This window comes from Kogia breviceps, chromosome 10 (assembly GCF_026419965.1).
Source record: "Kogia breviceps isolate mKogBre1 chromosome 10, mKogBre1 haplotype 1, whole genome shotgun sequence".
NCBI classification, from domain to species: domain Eukaryota; kingdom Metazoa; phylum Chordata; class Mammalia; order Artiodactyla; family Physeteridae; genus Kogia; species Kogia breviceps.
In genome coordinates, this window is record NC_081319.1 from 71670798 (window position 1) to 71692269 (window position 21472).

The 21472-nt window shown below is 42.6% G+C and overlaps 1 protein-coding gene across 4 annotated transcripts in view; it reads left to right on the top strand.

Moving 5' to 3' along the window:
• Positions 1 to 5742: 5742 nt before the first annotated feature.
• ZFAND3 (zinc finger AN1-type containing 3) overlaps positions 5743 to 21472 on the top strand; it is a 329028-nt gene continuing 313298 nt past the window's right edge. The window contains exons 1-2 of one of the 4 annotated variants that reach the window (XM_059077220.2): positions 5743 to 6136; positions 6619 to 6957. In XM_059077220.2, the coding sequence (XP_058933203.1) occupies positions 6887 to 6957 (71 nt within the window). In that variant the 5' untranslated portion in view covers positions 5743 to 6136; positions 6619 to 6886. Of the gene's footprint in view, positions 6137 to 6466; positions 6958 to 21472 lie in introns of those variants that run through there. The other 3 variants (XM_067006131.1, XM_067006128.1, XM_067006130.1) reach the window with 3 other exon arrangements.

The window sequence follows — 21472 nt, forward strand, 5'->3', positions numbered from 1 at the left end:
CAGGCGTTAGTACTGCAGATACTGGGACTTCTTAGCCACTGTAATTGCATAAGCCAACGCCTTATAACAAACCCCTTTTTACATATATGGTAAATATAAATAAATGAATAAGTTAAATTAATATATATGGTTATACTTTATATATAATAAATAAAATCTCATATATGGCTATTATATATATTTTATATATGGTTTCATATATATACTAGTCATTAGGAGATAGGAGCTATGTATATGTTTATATATGTATCTATATATATGTATGTATACATGTACATACATATATATAGAGATCATATGTATCTCTGGAGAACCCTAATACGTTTAGCTACAAGACAATATTGCAAAGCTATATGCATAGATATGGAAGATGTTCAAGACATATTTCTAAGTTAAAAATAATCAGCTAGAATATACTATGTGTTGAATGACCCCATTTATATAATCACATATAAATGAAGAGCCTGGAGAGGTATACACCAACGTGTTAACAAAGGGTATATCTGGGGAGGGGCATGGTATTAGGGAGAACTTATCCTTTCTCATTATTTGAATTTTTTTCCCCACAAAGGTTAAGTATTTCTGGGAAAAACAATATTTCCATTCTTCAAAAGAAATTTTAAGAGTCAGTAAAATCAAATTTCACACCAAGATGGGTGTGAGCATCAGGGAAATCAGCGATTGCTTCATGAACAGAACACAGGATGTGAAATGGCAGCATATTCTCTGCTCTTCCCCTCTCCTCCCATCGCAATCTTCATTTTATTTAATTTATTTTTAGTTTCCTGAGAAGGGATGGAGACAGTATGCTCGGTTGCTCTTCTTTTCCCTTGGCTCTGAGAGTTTATCCATGCCAACTGGACTGTAAGTGACTAAAAAAATCACCTGCACATCAGAAAACTTGAGAGCTAGAAGGTACCTCAGGGAAGGGTTGGCTGAGTGACTTAAAAAAAATAAAATAAAAGATTTTTTATTTTCCTTTGGAAAACCATACTCAAGTCAGGGAGGAGAGCAGAAACCAGAATTCCTGCTCTGAGAACATGGCTTGCCAGTCACTCATCTAATCTAACCTGTTCATTTTTGCTTAAGGGTGTCAGGTCTCCTGCTCTTGGCCAGCTGTACTAAACGTTCCTGAGTCTATACTTGGATTGTATTTTTTTCTGGATTTTCAGAGACCAAAAAGCTCCTGAATTAGGCAACAAGTCATGTTGTAACTGTGGACAGTCTCTGCATCCTGTACAGGTGAGAGATGCCCCCCCACTTTCTCCTTTCTGAAAGCCCAAGGCTCTTTTCTTTTTTAGGATTGTTGAAACTGGCTCCCATTCTCTCCAGGGGTCCAGGATATTATAGAGTTCTCTGTTCCCCGGAGTGGGTCAGGGCCAAGGGATATGAGAAAGAGAGCAAGGGAAAAAAAGGCAGTGGCAAGGCAAGGAGCCTTGTTAAACTCTTAGAATTAGGGTTGAGATTACGCTTAAAACCTAGGGTTAAATTTTACAGATAATATTAGGATTAGGATGAAGATTGAGGCTAGAGTTTGGATTGGACATTGGGACTAATACCAGCTTAGTATGAATGTTAGTGATGAAAGGGTTTAAACTGGGAGTTAGAGAGAGTTGTGGGGTAAGGATTAGAATCAGAGTTGGGGGACCATCTGCTTTGTCTCAGGTCTCTACATGTGCCTCCTTTTTGGTTGTGACTTTCAGGACTAAGGTCTTTGGACTCAGTATTACCAAGAAAGAAGCCCTTGTGAGCCCCTGCCCTTGAGCCACACCTGGCTCTTTCACAGCAGTTCTGGCTGCTGAAGCATTAATATTATCCTTTCCTAAACCCTACTGAGCGTGTAGATGGCTCTTTTTGGGCCAGTGGTGATTGCAAACTACCCCCAAGAGTCACATCACAGGTTCATCTGGAACGTAATCCACAGTAGAAAATAGTCAAGACAATTATGACAAAAGTACTTCTGCCAATTACCCCCGCACTTTGGTCCCCTAATTTGATGATGCCCTGGAATTTTATGTCCTCTCTGAGTTTTTGGCCAACTGAGTGGGCACGTTATAGGAACTGGTTCAAGGGCTCTTCAGACAGAAAACTTGGGAACTGAGAATGAAGAGTTAGCCAGCTAGGAAAGTAATGAGAAGAAGCAGATGAACACTGGGTCTCATTTCTTACAACTGCAGTGTGACAAAAAAGCTCACAGTGAGTTTCAGTGTCTTTAGGGAAGTTGGGTGGTGATGGAGATGTTCCCTCAGGATAGTCTGATTAGGATGCCAGTTCATATATGGGTCTCACATTGATTAACAAATTATTTTGCCTTTGTAAATATGTATTGAATGCCTACCAAATGTGCCCTAGGGATTACGCATATAGCAGTAAACAGACATAATCTTTGGAGAGGAGACACACAAATAAATATTTAATTATAAACTGTGATAGGTGCTACAAAGAAAGAGTGCCATAGAAGATAAGAATTGGGGACTTCCCTGGTGGCGCAGTGGTTGAGAGTCCGCCTGCCGATGCAGGGGACACAGGTTCGTGCCCCGGTCCGGGAAGATCCCACATGCCACGCCCGTGAGCCATGGCCTCTGAGCCTGTGCGTCCGGAGCCTGTGCTCCACAACGGGAGAGGCCACAACAGTGAGAGGCCCGTGTACCGCAAAAAAAATAAAAAAAAAAAAAGTGGGGCAACATAATTTTAATTGGGGCTGGGTGTCAGTGAAGTCTCCTCAGAGGAAGTGCCGTTTAAATTTAGGCCTGAAATAGCTCAACTAGCAGTTCCTTTGCTGGAAAATTCTTGAACTTGTCCATTGTTCTATATGCGTTTGAATTTCAGGCTGCAATTTATTCCCGTTTTGGTCTGTGGTAGACACCTTTTGGAATCTTTGCCAAGAACATAACTGATCTTCTTTGAGAACTGTAGACTACAAGGATGGGTCTCTGGCAGCCATGTTTGTATTACAAAGCAAAGAGCCTTCACTACACAATGCTCCACTGGCTAAAGGAGACTGTACCAGAAATAGACAATCTGACATGAGCTAGACCAATAAGGATCTTTCTCCTGGGAAGTGGGATTCATAGATACTAATTAATCTTTGCAGTTTTTTTGTTTTTTTTAAGATTTTTTTTGGATGTGGACTATTTTTAAAGTCTTTATTGAATTTGTTACAATATTGCTTCTGTTTTATGTTTTGGTATTTTGGCCCAGAGGCATGTGGGATCTTAGCTCTCTGACCAGGGATCAAACCCGCACCCCCTGCATTGAAAGGCAAAGTCTCAACCACTGGACTGCCAGGGAAGTCCCTCTCTGTTACTTCTTGAAATGAGGATAGGTAAGTTGGACAGCCATGTTCTACTATGTTCCTAGAGAAGCACTGCAAACAGGTCTGCAAAGAGGAATGAAGCAGCACTGGAGAGAGAAGAGCATGTGACCAGGGAGAAAAGAGATAATGAAGGAATAGCTACTTGGCTTCCTGCTGGTATTTCAGATCCTTGTTCCAGTCCTTCCTGAGATCTTGTTGATCTCTGTGCCCTTGGGTTCTATAAGATTATTCCTTAAAAAAATTTTTTTTTAGCATGAAGAAGTTTCAGTGGGTTTCTGTCCCTGCAGACAAAGGAGTCTTGACCAAGAGTGGGTTTTTATCAGATTAGCTCTTTCGTTCAACAAACATGGATTGAGTCTGTTTCAATCCCACTGAGATTGGTGGAGCCCACAAGTCCACAGTGCGTGCACAAACAGAATGGTATGTACAGAAATAAAATAATAATATTTGGTAATAAAATTAATCTAAGTAACACCCTCTGAGTCTCTGCTCTCCACACTGGGTTGTGGGTACATTAACAGCTATTTCTAAGAGCCAGTTCTTTTGGAGCTAGGTTTTTTTTTTTTTTTTTTTTTTTCGGTACGTGGGCCTCTCACTGTTGTGGCCTCTCGCGTTGCGGAGCACAGGCTCCGGACGCGCAGGCTCAGCGGCCATGGCTCACGGGTCCAGCCGCTCCGTGGCATGTGGGATCTTCCCGGACCGGGGCACGAACCCGTGTCCCCTGCATCGGCAGGCCGACTCCCAACCACTGTGCCACCAGGGAAGCCCTGGAGCTAGGTTTTGTGAGGAGAGACAGACATGTAAATTTCCTGGTCCTATAATGAAGACTACATGGGCAGAGGAGGAGGGACCAATTCTGTCTTGCAGAGTATGGGAGACAGAGGTAATAAATACCTGAACGGGCAGTGGAGTGTGCTGGGTAGGTGAGGAAGGGGCAGAGGGGAATAGGAGGGACAAAGCCTTAGGAAATGCCTTGTACATACTGGGTACTTAATAAATGCTTGTTAAATTGAATAACTGGCAAACAGGTAGGCAAGCAGTTTGTCAGATGACAAAGTTTTATATAAAATGTTCCTTTTGGTTTTAGGGTTTCCTTTTCCACAGACAAAAGAAAGTCATCAAAATGCCAATAGTGAGAGTCCCACTTAATCTGTTTGTTAAACTCAAAGCCTGTAAATCTTCTGTGAATGTGGCAATTTTATGTCAGTTTAAGTGGGGATTTAAGGAAATAGGAGTCCAATGAGAGCTGGGTGTGCCATATGACTCCATCCATTCTATGGGCTTTCGACAGAAATATTTATTGAAGGCTTGTGAAAATCAACAAAGCTGAAACTAAATATTACGCAAAATAAATCAGCATTCACATTTGGAGGGTGCTTCGGCTTTAAGTGGTTTGATTTTTGCAATTACTGTCTTCATCAGCAGGAGCCTCTTTAGGAGGATGCTAAACCAAGTGTGATCCTTGCTCTTTATGAGGTAGGGGGTAGATGGGCCCCTAAGATCTCTCTTCAGGACTATTCACTGCTGTCTCTCTGAGATCATTTAGAGGCCAAAAGAAGCAACAACAATGTTAATAATTCCACAGAGCATGTACAAACAGAATGGGCAGGTACATGTATCTCCGTATCATCAGTGCTATGAATGACTGAGCTGAGTGGTGTCAAGCTTCTGCTTTCCAAAAGCAACTGGAAACCCAGGCATTAAGAGAAATCTCCTGAACTTTAAATAATTGTGACTATTTAGAAAACTAATTGGTGGGGGGCAGGAGGGGAAAGCAAGCAACACCTGCTTACAATAGGGCTTGTGGCTGTCAACTGGCAAGGCCTCCTTCTCTCTATCCCAAGAAAAGGGGTTCAAGGCCCCCCTGGATGGGGTTCGAGAGGGTCTCTGTACACGTTCAGCTGTGGCGGGGAATAAAAAAAAAAAAAGCCAGGAAGCCTTCCTAGAAGTAGCGGGGACTGAGAAGTCCGCCCATAAGGGCCTCAGCTATGGGTCACCTCTCCAAGAGGTCTGGTGGAAGTTTGCTCCTTGCTGAAATTAGTCATTAACAATCGCCTTCTTCTCACGATTGGCTGAGCTCAGATGGGTTCAGGATAAAAGACAATGAGCGTTAAAGGACTGGTTTTTTAGTGCCTCAAACTTTTTGGTCACTTACCAGTTTCCATCACTAATTTGGCCATACCTACCCTCCCCAAACCGAAAAGTCCACTCCAGAAAGAAGAGAGGTTCTCCTAGCCTAGGCATAGGAAGTGGACTTGTGTCTCTGAGGATGGGGACACCGATGGGATTAGAGGGGCACGGAACCTGGCCAAAACACTAGGCTCCCCCCCGCCCCCCCCCCCCCCCCCCCAGCAATCGCGGGTGCGGAGGAGGGGAGGGACGTTTCCCAGAAGTTCATCATTGCCAAAGAGAAACCGGTTCTCTGGGTGGAACAGGAAGAGAGAGTTGGGTGTGGGAGGCCTGGTAAGAGAGATTTCCAGGGGTTAGCAGTTCATTGAGAAATGTCCTCCGGCATCGCCCAGAACCAAAAGCGAAGGGTTCGCGGACCTCTCGGATAGCTGAAGACCCGAGAAGCCCCAGGAAGACCAAGCCCCACTTCCGGGTTTGGAAGCTCTCCTCCTGGCCCTTCCCCTTGCCTGGTAATGGGGTTCTCCGAGCGCATGCGCGGTGCTCGGCCGCCGCTCTGGGACTGGTTCAACTAACCCTAAACAACTAATCTGCTCCTCCCCCTCTCGCTTGGGGCGTACCATTCGCGTTTGGGGGGAGGTAACGTGCCCCAGAGTATTCAGAAGCCTGCTCCCCTTCTTCAGACAGGGGAAGGTAAGTTTCCTTAAGATTTGAAAACTTCCTATAATAAGAAAGCCTCCGAGGCCCGTCGCTGAGTGATAGTTCTACGGTCTCGGCTTTGCTCATGGCCCCGTCCTCTTCCTTTGAGGCGCTGAACAAAGTGGCACGCCCGCATCCCAGCTGATCAGCTGCTGGGCTTTGGCGGCGGCTTTCCCCCCGGCGAGACCATTGTGACTCCTTGGGAGGGGTGCGTGAGGAGGGGAGGGGGCGGAGCGGCCATTGTCCGGTCAGCGCAGCCTCCGAGGGAGGGGAGGGTGTTACGGAGCTAGCGGGGCCCGTGGCTTCACAGCGGCCGCCGCTACGCTAAAGCCGGGGGGGGGGGTACTCAGGTTCTTCCCAGCGCCGCCGCACGGGACATCGCTCTGGCTGGGAGCAGCGGTGGGAGCTGCCGAGGGCGCCGGGACTTCCCTCCTCCCCCGTGGTCCTCGGTTGACCCGTACGCCCCACCTCCTCAGCTCCCCTCCCTCTACTCCCCCCGGCCCCCCCATCTCCGAAGGCCGAGTGGTGCGGCCCGCCTCCAGCTGACCGGCCTGGAATCCCGGCTCGGAGCCCCGGACTCGCGCCCGCCCGCGCGCCCGCTCCCTCCCCCTCCCCCCGCCCCGAGCCCCCCGACGCCGCCGCCGCCTCCGCCTCCGCCTCCTCCTCCTCCTCCTTCGAGCGGGGCCCAGGCCCAGCCGCTGCCACCGCTGCCGCCGCTGAGCTCCGCCGCCGCCGCCGAGCACCATGGGAGATGCCGGGAGCGAGCGCAGCAAAGCGCCCAGTCTGCCGCCTCGCTGTCCCTGCGGCTTCTGGGGGTAAGTGCCCGGCTGGGTGGGGGCGGGGGCCGGGGCGCGGGCGCCGGGGCTGCCCGGGCAGGCCTCGCGGCCCGGGGAGGCCGGAACCCTGGGGGCTGGGCCCAGGCCAGGCCTGCGGGGAGGGGCCAGGGGCCGCGTCCTGGGGAGGGGCACCGGGTGGGGAGCTGGGGGTGGGCAGAGAAGGCCCTGCCGGGGGTGCGCTGCCACCCTCGGGGACTTGCCTGCCAGAGGCTCAGGCCGAAAGGGGCCGCCCGGGCTACTGGTGAGGGGGGCAGGGCTGCGTTCAGGGATGAGGGGGCGGCGTTGGCACCTCCCGGTGGAGCTGGGGTACCCCCTTCCCTTGGCTTGTGGAGGCCAGCCCTTCCTCCCCTCCTTGGTATGAGCTGGTGCCCAGGAACCAGGAGGGTATTTCCTCTGACTTTTTCACCTCCCCTCCTCCCTGTCCCCCAGAGACTTGCATCATCACTTCCTAAATTATATCCTAGTGCCCCATTTGCTTTCAGGAAGCTGTTCACACGTCACCCATTTTTAAAAGTCGGGCCCAGAACCCAGGCTTGGCTAAAGTTACAAGACTCTTGAGGTCTCAACCATATTTAAAACACGTTTGTTTCAGAAGGTCTGTAAGATTCCCTTGTCAAAAAAACCCTCAAGTCAGTTTGGTTTAGGAACGTGAGAGCCAATTTGTTTAATTGGCTCAAATTCCCTTCTGTCCCCATTTTTTTTTTTTTTAATGATAAAAATATTCACCTGGGCCAGCCTGTATTATTGCTTGGCCATCCTGTGTTAGAGTGAAAATATTTGAGGTGGGAAATCAACTTTTCCACCTGTAGTTACAGTTTAAATTCTCCTTGTTACACTTGGAATTTTTATGGATTGCTACCCCTCTTACCAGACAGGTGCCTCCATCATAACTTATGATTCCAGATCTTGTAAGGAAACTGGAGACTTAGAAGGCCAGCTTTTGTGATTTATCTTTTTTTGTTTTATTTTCCAAAGATTCAGTATATTTGGAGGTGCATAGAGGCAGTAAGGAAATGATTATTTCTGGTGAGGGCATCTTGGGAAGATGTATTGAAGTATTTTATCTTTACTGTCTCTCACATCCTAGGGATGATTGAGGTAGAAATTAAGGCTCTGGTTTTTGGGAGTATAGAGAAAGATTAGAAAGTGGATCTTAGTGTGGATTTCTGTGGAGTTTGTCATATCCAAAGGTTATGACAGAAAAAAATCTCATTTTCTCATCTTTCAGCCTTTTTTTTCCCTCAAAAATTTCTTGGTGAAAGGATATTAGCAAAAAATAAGTTACGGTGTTACCAAAAGTTCTGAAAATGTGAAAATATCTTAGGTTTTATAGTCTCCCCTTCTTTTTGACTTGAAAATAATCGTGTTGCTTGCTAAGTGCTTTCATAGGCAATCTAATTCCCACAAGAATCTTCTTAAGTGGGAACCATTCTCTCTTTATTTGTAGATGGGAAAACTGAGGCATTATTTATAGACGGGAAACTTGCCTTTGCATTCAGGGATTTCAGGGTGGAGCTAATGAGCTCTGTAGAGTGCTTAGTACCATCACGTTTATGACATCAGTCTGCTGCCCTGGAAAAATCTGGTATCACAAGCCTCAGATTGTAACTCATAAGAAGACATGTGGCTCAGAGAAAGTAGCTGCCAGTGGCAGCTAATGCCCAGGATGTATCAGAGGTCTGTTTCCTGGCAACATGTTAATGTCTTTGGGACCATTATTATGAGTGGAACCCACATTAAAAGGTTTATATCAAGACTTAGAAACTGAGCAAGGTTCTGAGTAATGCAAGGAGAGTTTGGTAGTAGAGAGGAATAGTTATACTGATGCCATACTTGACCTATAAGCAACCAGGGCTGCTTTTTTGATACTTTCAATATGGCACTTTTTATGAACTGCAATTTGCCTAACGAGTTAGGCGAAAGTAATATCTTTATGGTGGAAGCTGTTCTTTTTAATGTGTAATGTTTTAACCTTTCCTAAAGGTGCCTGTGTAGTTTGCAGTTTATACCAAAGTATAAGGAAACTGCTGCCTAGTTTCCATTATATCATGACTGATTTTGAACATGTTTCCCTTATTGCATGGGCTACATTCATGTTATATTCATTAAGTAAACTTATAATGATGTATTTAGCAAATATTTGAGTGCCTCTGATATTATGGTAGACAAGAGGGGCACTGGCACCATTCTCTGGGAGCATGGGGCATAGAGGAGTAAAAACACCAGTTACAATGAAGTGTGTTAGGCTTGGAATAGGATTTGTTGGGAGGGGCACCTACTCCAGTTGAGGTGGATTTAGAGGAAGGTAGCCTGGAGGGTGATGCCAGCCTAAGCCTGCAGGAAGATTAGGAGAGAATGGAAATAGATAGGGAGAAGAGTGTTTTCTGTCAGGCAGAGGGGAGAGCATGGATGAAGGCCTGGATGTTAGAGAGAGCACTACACATTTGATCAGCTGAAAGTTCATTGTAGAGGATTGGTAGATTGTGAAGAGGGGTCAGCTAGAAATGAGGCTGAGATGGTGAGAGCAATTGGTGATACAGGGCCCCATATGTGATGCTTAAGACTTTGGATTTTTATCCTGAGTGCACTGGGGAGCTGTTGAAGAACTTTGAGTGAGTTGTGAGGTGATCTTCTTTAATGTGAAAGATTACTGGATGATCTTGAGGGTGGCTTGTGTATGTGGGTATGATTTTGTGTGTGTGTGTGTGTGTGACTGTGGTGTCTGTATGTTTGTGGCATGTTGTAAAGTCCAGAGATACAGAAGACTTGTCAGGAGGAGTGATGCCCAGGGGATTACTATACCTGTATAGTGGCCAGGGAGAATGGAGAGAAGTAGATGTCAAAGCCATTCAGGAGGTAATTTGCCTTTTCCCTTCATGAGCATGAAGGTGAGTGTGTTCTCTAGAAACTTTAGTCAGCATTGCACTCTGCGGAAGCCACAGGTCTGTAAAGTCAGCTAGCCAGGGCCCACACCCAGCCCTTTGCTGAGGAGCCTCTTAGCAGAATGTTCTGGTACTAGCAGACTAAAGGCAGTTCCTTTAGGATTGCTCTTTTCTCTAGTGAATTAGGCAGGAGGACTTGCTGCCCAGCTTTGTCCACTCAGGACCCCAATCAGTGGTTAACATAGGAGAGCTTTCAGGTGGGTCTTGTGGGACTGCAATGCAAAAGGAGAATGCCAAGAGGAGCATGCTGCAAATGTGTTAGTGCTTCGAGCACTCAAAATTTCTAGTTTTCTCCTTGGTTTTATATTGTGAAATTGAGTGTAGGTAATTAAGTTAATGTGTTACAGAGAGACCACTGGGAAACTTTGCTACCTGGGAAATTGTTGAAGATTTACTAAAGTTGTAAGGTGTTTGTATAGCACATAAATGTTTTTAGGGTTAATGACCATAAATGGTTTTTTCCCTGAGACATGGACTTAAAACTTTTAGTGAAATATGAGCATGAGCATTTTCTTGGCTTATTTTAGGCATTCAGTAATCATGCAAAAAATCATGCTAGTTTATAATTTTCAAATCTGAAATGAAATAGTCAATTGGTGCGTTTTCTTTAGTTGAAATACATATGTAAAAGCACTTTAAAATCATATAGATATAAATGCTATTAGTTGGAGCTACAAAATGTACTGAGGGATATAGATTCTTCACAGATATTTTCAAAAGTTTTTGAAAGAGCAGACCTAGAATATTATTTAAAAAAAGACAGGAAGAAGACAATAAGAATATCCTGAGTGTATTATAGGATGATAGAACGGGTAATTAGGATGGGGGAAAGATGGACTTTATTTTTGAATTCTGCGTATTAAGTATAAATATCTAATTACAATTATTGATATTCTGCCTTTATAATTGGAGACAATCTCTATCACAATGTAATTTAGTTGGAACTTTGAGAAGTGTTATTCTTTTCATAAGTAAATTTAAAGTATAGTAGGCATAAGTGTTCAGTCTGATATTTAGGGAATAATGGAGTATTTTATTTTATTTTTAAAATAAATTTATTTATTTATTTTTGGCTGCGTTGAGTCTTTGTTGCTGCGTGCGGGCTTTCTCTAACTGCGGCGAGTGGGGGCTAGTCTTCGTTGCGGCGCTCGGGCTTCTCATTGCGGTGGCTTCTCTTGTTGCGGAGCATGGGCTCTAGGCACGTGGGCTTCAGTAGTTGTGGCTTGTGGGCTCTAGAGCACAGGCTCCGTAGTTGTGGCACACAGGCTTAGTTGCTCTGCGGCATGTGGGATCTTCCTGGACCAGAGCTCGAACCCGTGTCCCCTGCTTTGGCAGGTGGATTCTTAACCACTGTGCCACCAGGGAAGTCCCTGGAGTATTTTAGATATGGGATTTATTAGGTAAATGATTCATTGTTTTGATTAAAAAAAGATGTTCATGATTTATTTTCTAATGAATCATGTCATAAAAGAAATATTACATGGGCACATTTTCTTTAGGGAAATAGATTTTATTAATATTTCATTTTTGTGATCTATTCTGTTGAGAAGCGTTTTACTTACCAACTAGATCTGCTAGATAATGATGAATTTTAAGTAAAGATGGAGTTAGGGCAGAGATCAAGAGTAATCTCACAAAATAAATTCTGTTCCTGAAATGGTTACTAGTAGAAAGTTGATTCAACCAAGATACTGACTAGTTAGCTTAAACAGAAGTTATTTATTTATTTTTATTGTTTCTTTTATTTTCTCTGAGCCCAGGCTTTGGGAATTGCTGTAGAACTCTGTTTCTGTCACCCTGTGAGTTATATGGCAAGTTTGCTTGGCTCCTAGTAGTGTGTGGCCCTCACACTCATTTTTTATTGATCAGTCTCTGTCTCCCAATTGGAACATGTTGCCACACTTCAACCAGCTTAACCTGGGCTTTCAAATTCCATATGAACACAGCATGAGTCACTAGTTAATCAGTAGAATGTTCATTCCAGTGATGTCACTAATTATCCATCTGATTATAAAACCCCCTTAAACATTCTCTTAAACACAAAATAGCTCATTTGTACAGTTTTCCTTTTTTTTTTTTTTAAAGATTTTATATTTTTAGAGCAGTTTTAGGTTCAGAGCACAAATGAGAGTAAGGTACAGAGATTTCCCATAAACTCCCTGCTCCCTGCCATGCACAGCCTCCCTTATTATCAGCATCCCCACCACAGTGGTGCATTTGTAACAGTGATGAAGCTACATTGACATGTCATTATCACCCAGAGTCCATGATTTACACTGCGATTCACTCTTGGTGTTGTACAGTCTGTGGGATTGGATGAATTATAGTGACATGTGTCTATTACAGTGCATTTAGAGTAGTTTCACTGCCCTAAAAATCCTCGTGGCTCTTACCTATTCATCGCTCCCTCCTTCCAACCCCTGTCAACCACTCATCTTTTTACCCCATCGTTTTGCTTTTTCCAGAATGTCGTGTAGTTGGAATCATACAGTATGTAACATTTCCAGATTGACTTCTTTCACTTAGTAATATGCATTTAAGGTTTCTCCTTGTCTTTTTGTGGCTTGATAGCTCATTTCTTTTTAGCACTTTAAGATTCAATTGTCTATATGTATTACAGTTTATCCATTCACCTACTGAAGGACATCTTGGTTGCTTCCAAGTGTTGGCAATTTTGAATACAGCTGCTGTAAACATCCATGTGCAGGTTTTTGTGGACATAAGTTTTCAACTCCTTTGGGTAAATACCAAGGAGTCATGCAGTTTTACTTTGCATTTTTGAGTTTTGTGTGCATCTGAAGATGCAGCATGATTTAAATGAAGTATTTACTGTCAGTACGTTTATCTATCTGCCCCATTTTCCTCATTACATTTGGGTATCCAGAAAAATTTGCCCCATTTGCAGTGATGGAACACGGGGAGATAATTTTAGTTTTTAAGAAAACATGTTCTTTGTTTACATTGGTTTGAGACAATAGCTTTTTAGAGTTAGATCCAGTTAACATATAGGACATAGGCTCTTTTGGTATAATTCTCTTCTCCTCCCCATTCATTCTTCTCCTTCCCATTCGCCACTCTCCTCCCCTCATCGCCCACCCCCCAAAAAAGAGAACACAGCACTTTTAAGTCTACTGAAAAGTTTAGACTAAGAATCTCTTCATAGTCTTTAATAGCATTAAAATTAACATTAATTTTTACAAGTTAACTTTTTTCTAGCTGGAAAAATCAGAGGGCTAAGAATTCTTTGAATAAAGTTTTTAAAAATGAAACCCTAGTGTATTAAATATTATTTATTGAGGGCAGAGTATGAAGATGGTGAGAACTAATATAATTTGGATTTTTTTATTAGGTCATACGGAGGTGTGTCTGTGCAAACTGATGCAAAGTTTTGAACTGCCACAATAATTATAGGTCAAGATTGAGATTAAAAGTTCTTTTTTCTTTTGAAGAAAGGTTAAGTTCAGTATCTTATCAAAGCTACATGTAGGAGTTTTGACCAGTCACAACTTAAAACTTGTATAATTTTAATCATACACTTTAAAAACTGTCCAGATTCAGGCTTGTTGTGGGACTTTGTATCAGAGTGGTTTGCAAAAGAGGGCCTTCATTCCAACTGGGTGGATGACACTGATGTCTCTCAGTTCTGGTAGGGGCTTTGAGAAACAGGCTGGTCCTGCTTTGGGCTGGGCCCCTATGTAACAAAATTATGTTGCTGAATGAGATACTTAGATATAAGGAAGAAATTTCCTATGTGTATTCAATGCAGAAGGGAGGTTAAGCAGCTTTATTTGAAGTTTTTAATAACCAGAATCTAAGACTGCATTCTAGAATTGTTCTGGCTAGTATGGTAGCCACTAGCTACATGTAGCAGTTTAAATTCATACTAATTAAAATTAAATAAAATTAAAAATTCAGTTTTGAGTTACACTAGCTATATTTTAAGTACTCTATCTCAGTAGCTGGTGGCTACCTAGTGGGGAACACAGAAATAGAACAATTCATCCTCCCAAAAAGTTCTGTTGGACAGTGCTCTTCTAGAATGTTGACCTGATAGGCAGCCAGGATTTTCAAGCCTATTTTTTTTTCTTTTTTTTCTAGTTTTATTAAGAAACAGTTGACATTCAAGGCTATTTTCTTGTGAGTTCTCTAGATCCCTGTTTTCTAACATATTCTGAAAATGTGGGGCTTGTTTAATTTAGCTCTGTGTTGTTCCCCCCCCCCCACCAGCTCCAACATATTTTATTCCCAAAGGGGGAAGCAGTCCTATTGTTAATTCAATTTACTGGGAAGTGCTCCTTTGATCAGTTTTGGGAATTAAAATTTCAGTACAGTACAAGTTAGTCTATAATTTGAACTGTTTTTTTCATGTTAGCTTTTGGGTCAGTCATCTTTGCCCCTTTCTTAAGTTTATTAAACTGGCAACCTCAGACGCCTATACAGGGAGACGTTGGACTAATACAGAATCTTTTTATTTTCTTTTTTTTTTTCTCTTTAGTGAGATAATTTTTGAAGGTATTCACCTTGGACTATGACTTTTGTAGATTCACAAATGTAAATCTCATGACAGCTTTTGATATATGATTAAGGATAAATGCATTGGATTTTCTGGTAAATTCAAGTCCCTCTATACAGGGGAAGGTGGAGTATGTTGGAATATCCAGCAGCAGTGGGCAAAACCAAACTGACCTGTGATGTACCAGACTGGGGGAATGGAACAGGATGAATGAAAATGCCATGTCATCCTTGAGGCCAGGGAACAGAGTTGCAAACAGTGCCTGACATCTGAAGTTGTGGCTGCAGCTGTTCACCAGAGGAAGGAAGAATGCAGTAGGAAGAAGATGTAGAACTAGCTAACTGCATTTGTTCATTCAACTGTACCAAATGTCCTGTATTACAGACAGGTGCAGTTTTGTGTTAGGGCAGAAGAATGTCCTGGGAAAGATCATGGATTGCAACAGTGACCACGCTGGTTGGGGGAGAAGGGGGGATGAGGGCAGACCACACCACAGCATTTTGTTTCTAGTTTGTGGACAGGCTCTATTTAGCCTCATTGCTGCCTCATTAATGTCCTGGTAAAGAGTTAGGTTGGTGATGTTGCACTTGGGACCTTCTGGGGAGTGCCTTTTCTCATTTCTTTCTGCTAAAGTGGAGTGATATGGAGTAACAGTTGTTCATGTCTTATCTACCTCTTGGACTCTTACACACTGGTAAGTTGAAGTGCATTTATATGAATAATCACACTCTTAGCCACACTTCCTGGAAGGAGAAGTATTCTAATCCTTCAAAAGTATCGCAGATACTCTTCCTGCAGTCATTTGGTTTTCTTACATGGTTGTGCTGGTAGCATTCCTGAACAGGGTGTGAGAAGTTTTCTCTAGCTTAATGGGTACCTAATAGGAAGAGTGGGGCAGCAATTTGGAGAACATAGATTGGGTGGGGGGCTTTGCTGATCATGTCCATGCTTTCAAAGTCTCTGCCTATTTCAGGTCATTGTTTTTCAATTTCAGCCCTTTTTAGAGTGCTTTATATAGATAGACGTGCTGGGAAAGTTCTCTCCTGAAAGAATTTTTTTTCAACATAATGAATGAGACACAAAATAGATTGAATAATACAGTCATTCTTAACTGTCCAGGTGTGTATTAACCAGCAAGAAATAATAAACTGGAGGTGGGAGAGAGAGTGGTGTATTTCAGTGTATGTTGTTTCTAGATTTATGATTTCTTGGTTTCTGTCCTGGGGATGGATGGATGGTATTCTTCATTTTCTTCAGATGCCACTGAATTTCAGAAAACCAGGTTTTTCAAGTCTTTGTGTTTGCATATGAAACTTTGCGTGTATATACAAAATCTTCACGGTGTATGACCCTGTACAGTTTTATCTAGCTTTCCTTTCCCTTTTAACATAACACAGAGCTGTGCTACTCACCTTTAAAAATAAAGGTGTGTTTTTGCATGTTGATCCACAAAAATCCTTGCTTAGAGGAACTTTTGTTTTATTCTTTTGTTGATAAGGGGACATAATCATGTACTCTCTGAGGCCTGTATTCCCTGTTTCTGTGTATATATCACTGTTAATTAGCTTTTACCTGTTGTTCATGTCACCCCCCCCAGTACTGTAGCACTTTCAAGATGTGTTTAAACTATGCATTTTATTTGTAAAGCTCATCTTTTTCTTCACTGAATGTGGGGCAGGATCTAATCATGGAACAGTTGCTGAAACAAGTAATGAAGATACAGTCTTGATTAGAAGTGTGGAGTGTTACATGATGTATACTAAGAGTCTCTTTGGGGGTTTATAATTGCAATAATATCAGTATGGATTAATTTAGAAAATGATAGTCACAGTGAAACCTTTTCTGTGGAAGTATGCGTCCCTAAAGGCTGCATTTTCTTCTTCTTGGTTTTAAGCTGTCTGGTGACTAGATATTTATAATCCCATAGTTGAAAGACCCCTAGGTTTACCTGAATAGTTTTCTTTGTAGATAAATTAGATATTTACATTGTATGTGTTTTTGGTTGGAGTTAGGGGCAGGAAGAATGGACTGTGTTGGTTTTGTGTTGAAATTTGGGATGCAGAAAAGTCACTGGACAGTATCAGACACCTGATTTGGAGGTGAGTTGGAAGAGACCACAAGGTGGTCAAGGGGGAAACTGGGGTGCAAGGGGGATGAGTATGGGGAAATGTGGAGTGGTGGTAATTAGGAATGAAGATGCTTTGTGATCACCAACTTCTAGTCAAAATATGAGAGGTGACCACATCTGTAAGGGCTCGAGAAACTAATGTGAACAGGTGGTGTGGGTGAGATTAAAGAAAATATTCTGTTTTTTTCTTGAAGTGTAGGGTATGAGTCCCCAGAGGTCTTACAGGGAAGTGCTAAAGATCATAGGATGAGAGCTGTGGTGCACATTCCAAACTAAAGTTTAGTGGAAGTGGCAGCAGCTTTCAGCAAAGTTGGTGTTCCATCTGTTAGAAGCCCATGGGCTGTTTCTTCTGCTAAGCCTTCTCAGCCAGTTAAAGGATGGTGCTTTGTGGTGTCTCTGCAGCAGACCGTGGAGACTCTGCCTTCTTTCCTTTATTGGTATTGCTACAGCCAACTCCATTCCTTGGGATAAATTGATATTTTTCGTCTCCCTTTTCAACCTCCAAGCCTGGTGTGGAGAGTTCAACAAAGTTTTGCTCATTTCCTGCTTTACTTGTTGTTCTTGGGGGAGAAAACTCTCATGAGCCCTTGCCATTTAAAAGATTTTTCAATGAATACGTATGGAGGAGGTTGCATTAAATTTTAAAGAATTTAATAGTAGTGTGTAGTGTTTGTTGGAGGAATAAGACCTTTCTTATTTGCTGTGAGGCTAATGAAGGGTCCCCTCTCATCCAACCTAGGCTCTTCCAGAATGCCTCCAAAGATGAAGGGCATTCTGATATCTCATCTTCAGAAAAGCAGCTGAGCTCAGTGGCTAGGTATGGGCTTTGAAATCAAAGACCTGGGTTGAAAACTTGACTTTATAACTTTCTGCTTGATTTTGGGCAGATTACCTCTTTGCCTCTTTTTCTTTAATAGAGAATATCCTAGAGTTGTTTTGAGGTTTAGTGAGCTCTAATGCCTGTCAAGCCCCTTGGCACAGTGCCTGACCAGGGTAATTAAATTTATTAAGGGCTGACTTCCCAGCCTTGAATGAAGGAGCATTGGTGGCAGATTAATAGATGCAGAACTTTCTTGCCTCAACTGGCAATTTGCATTTATGGTAATCTCCAGACCGGTGTCACCTCATTAGTTGATGAGGTTTCTGTCTTGACTTTGGCTGGTTTGGCTATTTTCCAGAGCCTATCCCTTGTTCAGCAAGCGTTTGTTAAGCATTCTGATGTGTGTCGTGAGCTCTGCTAGGCATGTTATACTGTTTTAGCTTCTGCCTTAAGAAAGCTCACAGGGTGGAAGGGGTGGCAGACAGTCAATGGACAGAACATCATGAGGAAAGTGCTATGGGAGATCATCACAGAGTACTGTGAGAGCACTGACTGGGCATCTTACCAAGGCTGGGAGTGGAGGATGGCCAGGAGGGCTCTCTGAGGAGATGGTGCTTAAGCTGGGAGTAAACGATGAGCAGGAGTTAACCATGTGGAGGTGCTGAGGAAGGGCTTTCCAAGCAGGGGGAACAGCTTATGCAAAGGCAGAGAGGAGTGAGAAATCTTGCTGAATTCAGGGAATTGCAGATTCAACTCAGGATGTTAGCTGCATTTGTGGCGGGAGGCAAGATGAAGCTGGGGGGATGAGCAGGGGCCAGTCATGAAACCTACTTGATTGTTGGATGGTCGAGTTAAGATTTTATCCTGGAAGCAGTTGGTACCATTTAAGGATTTAAGTATGGATGACGGATGATATTTATGTTTCAAAAACTTTACCTTGGCAGCAGTGTGGAGGAGAGTTGGAGGGTATAAGCATGGAAGCAGAGTCCAGTTAGAGCCCTTAAACCTTTTTGGGCTGTGGATGTCTTTGGCAGTCTGGTGAAGACTGCAGCCCCCTTTTCAGGACAATGCATAAAATAAATTACTTAGGATTACACAGGAAACGAGTTAGGTCTAAGTGCATTTTGATATGTGGATTATAGAGTCTGTGAACCCTAGATAAAGCATTCACCCTGAGTGAATGCTGTAGTAGGAGAGCTGAGAATGAATGTAGACTGAAACCTGGGTAGTTTAGTCCATTTGGGCTGTAATAACAAAACACCATAGACTGGCGGCTTATAAACAACAGAAATTTGTTTCTCGCAGTTCTGGAGACTGGGAAGTCCAAGATCACGGCTCCGGCGGCTTGAGTGTCTGAGGAGAGCCAGCTTCCTCATTGATGCTGTCTTCTCATTATAACCTTACATGGTGGAAGGGATGAGAGACCTCTCTCTAGCCTCTTTTATAACAGTACTAATCCCATAATCTAAGCAGAGCCCTCATGATCTAATTGCTTCCCAAAGGCCTCACCTCCAGATACCATCACACTGGGCATTAGCATTCAACATGTGAATTCTGGTGGGGGAAGCACAAACATTTCACTCCATAGCACTGGGACAGTGGGGACTGCAGAGGAGGGCTTGAGTGTAAGAGCAGAGACAGACTGGATGGGGGATGGGGTAGGGGGGTAGAAAGGAAAAGAGAGGCAGCAAGTTTTCTGACATGGGCAACTGGGTGAAAGATGGTCAGTCACATATGGTGGGTATAGAAGTTCTGCCTACACACTAGTTAGCTTTTGAAAGGTCGTTTGTGAATCCCTTTATTTCTAAGTCCATCGTGAAACTGTAGAAGCAGGCACTAATGCCATCTGTCACTGGTGTGTGAAGTTTGGTTTGGTAGAAGAAGGTTTATACTTTGGAAGTTCTTAAGTTGAAGTGATTCCATCTGGAAGATGATGAGCATGTTGTGGGAAAGACATGATTAGTTTTAGAAAGGTTGAGTATACATTTTGATGAATTAGATAACATGTCAGTGTACTTTAATCGTATTTTTAAATTGAGGTATAATTGATACATCATTGTATTAGTTTCAGGTGTACAACATAAATGAGTTGATATTTGTAGGTATTGCAGAATGATCACCACAAAACATCTAGTTAACATCCATCACCATACATAGTTACAAAAATTTTTTTCGGGACTTCCCTGGTCGCCCAGTGGTTAAGAATCTGCCTGCCAGATTAAGTGGTTAAGAATCTGCCTGCAGGGGACACAAGTTTGATCTCTGGTTCAGGAAGATACCGCATGCTGTGGAGCATCTAAGCCTGTGCACCACAACTACTGAGCCTGTGTTCTAGAGCCCGCAAGCCACAACTAATGTGCCCGCTTGCCACAACTACTGAAGCCCAGGCGCCTAGAGCCCGTGCTCCGCAACAAGAGAAGCCACGGCAATGAGAAGCCTGTGCCCTGCAATGAAGAGTAGCCCCTGCTCGCCGCAACTAGAGAAAGCCCATGTGCAGCAACGAAGACCCAATGCAGCCAAAAAAATAAAAATAGGTGAAATTCTGAAGGACTTTGCCAAGCAACTTAAAAAATTTTTTTTTCTTCTTGTGATGAGAACTTTTAAGGTCTACTCTCTTAGCAACTTTCAAATATGTAATACAGTATTATTAACTATAGTCACCATGCTGTACAATACAGTCCCATGACATTCATTTTATAACTGGAAGTTTGCACCTTTTGACCCCCTCACTCATTTCACCCCCCCACCTCCTGCCACCACCAACCACCAATCTGTTCTCTATATGTGACCTTTTTTTCCCCTAAAGATTCCACATATAAGTAAGATCATATAGCATTTGTCTTTCTCTCTCTGACTTATTTTCACTTAGCATAATGCCCTCAAGGTTCATCCATGTTGTTGCAAGCGGCAGGATTACATTCTTTTCAATGGCCAAATAACATTTCATTGTATGTATATATGTGTGTGTATATATATATAACATATATATGTGTGTGTATATATATACATATACATACACCCCATGTTTTCTTTGTTCATTCCTCCATTGATGGACATCTAGGTTGTTTCTATGGCTTGGCTGTTGTAAATAATGTTTCAGTGAATATGGGATGCATATATCTTTCTGAATTAGTGTTTTCATTCTCTTCTGGATCATACGGTAGATCAATTTTTTCATATTTTGAGGAACCTTCATGCTGTTTTCCATAGCAGCTACACCAATTTACATTCCCTCCAACAGTGCACAGGGGTTCCCTTTTCTCCATGTCCTTGCCAACATTTGATATTTCTTATCTTTGTGATAATAGCAGTTCTTAATGGTGTGCGGTGATATCTCATTGTGGTTTTGAGTTGCATTTCCCTGATGATTAGTGATGTGGAGCATCGTTTCATGTGCCTTTTGGCTATCTGTATGTCTTCTTTGGAAAAATGTTCAGATCTGCCCATCTTTAATTGGATTGTTTTTTTGATAGTGAGTTATGAGTTCTCTATATATTTTGAATGTTAACCCCTTATCAGATATATGATTTGCAGATATTTTCTCCCATTTGTAGATTGCCTTTTCATTTTGTTAAAGATTTCCTTTGCTGTACAGAAGAAGCCTTTTAATTTGATGTAGTCCCACTTGTTTATTGTTGCTTTTTTGTATCTTTTATTTTATTGTTTTTAAAATTTAATTTAATTTTTTATTAGCTTTTTTCTAGACACAGAATATTTGCAGATAAAAGGACAGATAGAGCAAAAATTAACATACTATAATAACATTTTGAAATAAATAAAATAGAATTTTACTTGGAAGAAAAGAAATTAAAGCTATGCTGAACTTTAGATAATTAACTTCCTTACCCATGACATGTTAGTTCTATTTTTTAAAATTTAATTTATTTATTTATACAGCAGGTTTGTATTAGTCATCCATTTTATACACATCAGTGTATACATGTCAATCCCAATCTCCCAATTCATCACACCACCACCCTCACCCCCCTGCCGCTTTCCCCCCTTGGTGTCCATATGTATTTTCTCAACTTCTGTGTCTCAATTTCTGCTCTGCAAACCGGTTCATCTGTACCATTTTCTAGGTTCCACAT